The sequence below is a fragment of the Solanum pennellii genome, chromosome 4, assembly GCF_001406875.1.
Source record: "Solanum pennellii chromosome 4, SPENNV200".
Taxonomy (NCBI): Eukaryota; Viridiplantae; Streptophyta; class Magnoliopsida; order Solanales; family Solanaceae; genus Solanum; species Solanum pennellii.
This window is the reverse complement of record NC_028640.1, coordinates 35,568,733-35,573,353: the sequence shown is the minus strand read 5'-3', so window position 1 is coordinate 35,573,353 and position 4,621 is coordinate 35,568,733. Positions and strand designations below refer to the sequence as shown.

The 4,621-nt window shown below is 35.3% G+C and overlaps 1 protein-coding gene across 1 annotated transcript in view; it reads right to left on the bottom strand.

Annotated features, from left to right (window-relative positions):
- Positions 1–2,642, bottom strand: part of LOC107017515 (sodium/calcium exchanger NCL2-like) — a 3,590-nt gene extending 948 nt beyond the window's left edge. The window contains exons 1-6 of the mRNA XM_027916578.1: positions 2,633–2,642; positions 2,128–2,280; positions 1,827–2,008; positions 1,683–1,739; positions 1,502–1,576; positions 111–434 (exon numbers count right to left, since the gene is read on the bottom strand). Of these exons, the coding sequence (XP_027772379.1) occupies positions 111–434; positions 1,502–1,576; positions 1,683–1,739; positions 1,827–2,008; positions 2,128–2,280; positions 2,633–2,642 (801 nt within the window). The remainder of the gene's footprint in view (positions 1–110; positions 435–1,501; positions 1,577–1,682; positions 1,740–1,826; positions 2,009–2,127; positions 2,281–2,632) is intronic.
- Positions 2,643–4,621: the final 1,979 nt, after the last annotated feature.

The window sequence follows — 4,621 nt, the reverse complement described above, 5'->3', positions numbered from 1 at the left end:
CCCACATAGATCTGCTTGTAAAACATATTGAATAACAGAGTTGTCAAGGGTCTTAAGACAAAATTACAAAGAAAGAGAGCAAGTACTTTCACGGGAAAAGATATGCAGACCTCAGAAAATGTCAAAGAAGAAGTTGTGCCACTCTGCTGATTGGCTGAAGAGAGTAAAGTTACTGCTGTTATTGCAGTACTTACATTGATAGCTAAAGGTACTATGACAAATGATAGGAAGAAAGAAGGCACGCCAATTGCACTTGCCAGTCGTATAATGTTATCCATGATTGGATCTGCACACAGTGTCAATATAGCAATGCCCAAAATCACTTGCAACTCAGACTTGCAGATGTCCCATTTTAACACCAAAGAGTGGTTGAAACGTCTATGGTTTCCTTTTTCTACTTCATCCAAGAACTTGTCAAATTCTCCCCACATCACCTGTAGAAAATAAAATTCCAACAAATCGTATCTGTCAAAATATCTTGTACACAAGGATGGGCAACAATTCTGCTAACAGGGTCGGCAGAACCCAATAGCTTAATTTTTCCAGAACTAATAAGTTGTATTTTCCTTTTCTAGAATTCAGAACCCATAAACTCAAAATCTAAACTCCGCCTCTATTAGTACATATATCACACACCATATAGGTGTATTTAGCTAGAATATATTTTTCCCTTATCATGATGTTCTTTGGTAGTTTGCTTGGCATTATGAAGCCAATATGTCACACCACAGAGAAACTCATTTTCATCGATCAAGTGTTCATCATTTTGATCGAAGTCCTTCATGATTTCCTTTACAGAGGTTTTGTGATTCAGTGTGCCTGTCTGAATTTGACATTTTCCGTTAGCTTCTCTAGTTATAACGGTGTTAAATAACTGTTATGATCATCATCTAACTTATGGAAGAGCCTGTAACACAATCAGATGTTAAAGATTAATGAGATATTGATCCTTAGGAACTTGTGAAAAACTCTCATTTGGGACAGACTTCAGCTGAGATATACAGAGATATACAGATCAAGATTCTGAGTACTTTGAAAATATGGTTCAAAACTTGAGAGAATGAATGTATTGTATACCTTTTAATGGATTCGATGTTGGGGCTACCATCATCATTTCGAAGGCCTTTGGATTCAATTGCTTGGTTTTGAATTTGCTTCAAAACTCGCGGTATGAGCTCCTCAATCTATCCTTTTTTTGTCCCTCTGTATGCCTTAACTACCTGCATATTTATGCAGTTGCAAAGTAAATCATTTTACTAGCTCAAACTAATCATGATCATATTCCAGCTTCTTTCTATCAACATTCTTTTAATTTGGCCAAGTAAAAAAGTGATCTTTTTGGTTACAAAACTAGCCCCTAGTGTCTATATTAGTGACAAAGAGCAAAAGGAGGTGAAAATTTGCCTCATCAAGAAATTTCTTCCAGGTGGAATCGTCCTTAGCTTCTTGTATCAACTTCTTGGATCCCTCAATGAACTCTTCTTCATTTTGTCCTTCCAACCTTGTTTTGATCGAATATTCTAGACAGTGTTGACAGGGCAAAGTCACTGTCCACTTTAAACTTTCCAGATTCAAGCTGTTTTACCAGTTCTTCTAGTTCAGTGATTGTTATTGTCAGGATGGCCCCCTTTAAAGAGATTTCCTCTTGCTTGCCTTTGAATATGTTGCACAAATACATGCACCAGATTTTGGTGTTTTATGTACTCTATTCTCTTTTGTTGAATCAATGTATTCCACATCTAATACACATATCAGAAACACAAACTTTAACATGACAGAAATGTAACATCAAAGCTAGTATAGGTGAATCAAGATTTTTTTATCACCTGGTAAGTGAAATATGACAGCAAAAATGTGACTGATACAATAAGAGCAACAAGAATTGTGATGCTTTTTCCTACTGCTGAACTGATGATATCGCCAAGTAGCATTATTGTGAATGGTAAAAGTGAGAGAAACATGATTCCAGCTATATAACCAGTAAGATTGTTTGTTATGACTCCTTTACCTGTAAGTAACAAAACAAAACTTGTCATTCTTAAATCTTTGTTTTTCCTAATTAAGTTCAAGCTAAATGAACATATTCTTCAAGTCCTCCAACTTCAAAGTAGAAGTGGGAAAATCTACACTTTGTTGAATTTGTTGAGGTATTTTGTCTCCCAAGTATAACACATATGCCCCAGAGCACAATAAGATTCAATACACTAGAACCAACATTGGAACCAAGTGCAGAAGATACTGATATTTGAGCTTTCTCTCTACTCACCAATAGTCCAGATGCTGCAAAAACCAAAGGCTAGTTAGAATTTTCATACAAAGGATTGTTTGATGACAGTATATGAATAAGATTTTATGTTCTCTGCGTTGACAGCATCATTAGGTTAGTTATAGCAAACTTTGTATGAAGCTCTAATTTAAAAGAGTAATATATAACCATAGTAAAAAGATTGAGGGTATTGGGCAAAAGAACAAAAATAGGATATACTATATAACATAAACTGTATGAATAAATGGTTAAGCAAAAAACACTAGGTGACTTTTTGTCATCTGTCCGAGTTTTGGTGGACCTGGTACCCTATGGCCCGGAGACCAAGATTATTAAAAGGTAATTGAGTATAAGATGGGTAGTTACCAAAGGCCATAACAATTCTTGGCCAAGTTATAAGTGTTGGAAAGATACTTGCACCAAAAATACCAGTGTCAAGGATACTAAAGAGCCTGTTGCTTCCAATGGCCAATACTTTTTCACCAAGAATCAACTAGTATTGAAATGTGACAATCTTGAATAAGTACCCTCCAATATTCTCTGCACATGGAAAAAAACCATATATATGATTACATTGATCCCCTGAAGAAAGTTCATTCAAGTTGCCTAGACTTAGATAATTTGATTGATTCTTGAGTTTGTGTTCAACTCCATCTGAGATCCTTTCACTACTAAGTTCATGTTCAAGTATTCGACCTTCAACAATGTAACCAAGATCAAGATTGTGACAAAGAAGAAAGAAAATGTAGTAGCCATTCTTGAGAGAAAAAAATATGAAGAATTGTACAAGTTTAAACCTTTTAAGGTTGATTAGAGAAATCAAGTTGCAGAATAACCCATCATACTAACATGTGGAAAATGTTTTCAATTTTCTCATTTTTGATTGGTTTTTTCAAATCAACTTATTTTCCTTAAATTCAAGGAAAATGACTTACCTTTTAAAAAGAACATTTTTCAAATTTCTTTTTCAACCTCACACCTCAACTTTTCACCTTGACTCAACTTTTGAGTATTGATTTCCAATAATAATCCAGAATTGAACTCCCGATTCGCGATTCAGGACCTGACTTCCGACCTAGATTCAAGACTCTATTTTGAGTCCATGATCCGTCGGATCCCGTTTAGAGTGTCGGGTCCTTGGTCAGGATTTGAAGTCGGGTCCTATATTTGGTTTCGAGTCAAGTGTGAGGTTGGGTTTCGAGGCGAATATTGGAGTCAAGTTTTGAATCAAGAGTGAAGGTCAGATACCATGTTCGAATCCTGAATAGATTGTCGTGGTTGAATTCGGTTCGGAAGTCGAGTCTTAGATAGGATATCGAGGTCGGGTCTCGATTTGGAAGTCAAGTTCCAGATTTAGGGGCAGTCTCAGGTTGGATGTCGGGGCAGAATTTCGATTCAAAAGTCAAATATTGAATCGAGAGTCGGGGTCTAGTCCCACAGTGGTTGTCGATATCAGATTGTGGATCGGAAGTCAGGGTCAGATCCTAGGTCAGGAATCGGGATCGTGTCCCGCATTGGGTGTCGGATCAAGTCCCGGGTCGGGTGTTAGTTGAACTCTTAATTCAGATATTTTTTACTCTCTAGCGAAAATTAAAAAGATATTTTCTAAAAAATATCTTTTATTCAACAATCAAACACTAGAAATATAAAATAATTTTTAAACTTACAAACAAACCCGAACAAATAAGTTAAAAATCAACTAATTTTTCAAGAACATTTTACTTCGTACCAAAATATTAGAAACTATGAACAAAGAAGTAAATTTGCAGTATCTGGTCATCAAGTCTTGAGAAATGAAATTTTTCCTGATAGCTCTTGTTGTAGGTGTTTGTTCTGGCTTTAGTAGACTTAATATCCATTGTCGTACTTCTTCCATATCTGCTGCTCTTATATCTTTACAATTGGAGTATATCATTGTTTGATCTCTGTTGTAATAACTCCAAATTGCATTTTCATTTAGGTAGTTGTTTGATAACTCATTTAATATAGTAGCTATCCCAATAGTCCTTTTGTTTGCATAAAAATCTGGGATATCCACCTTCTGTATTTCTTCTTGTATATCTATTTTTTCTGGTATTATCATATCTCTAGTTAAACCTATCTTAATAACTTGTATTGTAGGTTTAATTTCTTCATATAGTATCTCTGCTGTTGCTGAGTAGAACTTTATATAAAATAAAGTTCCTTTAGTTATTCTTTTATATTGCAGAAATGCCTTATGTAGCTCAGGTATTTTAGCTACTTCGTCTCCAGTAATAGTATATACTGTGTTTATTAGTCCGTAATTGTAGCAAGTTGCTACTAGGTTTGGATTCGTTCCTGGTTGTGCAATTAGTTTATTGTATCCTTGTAGAT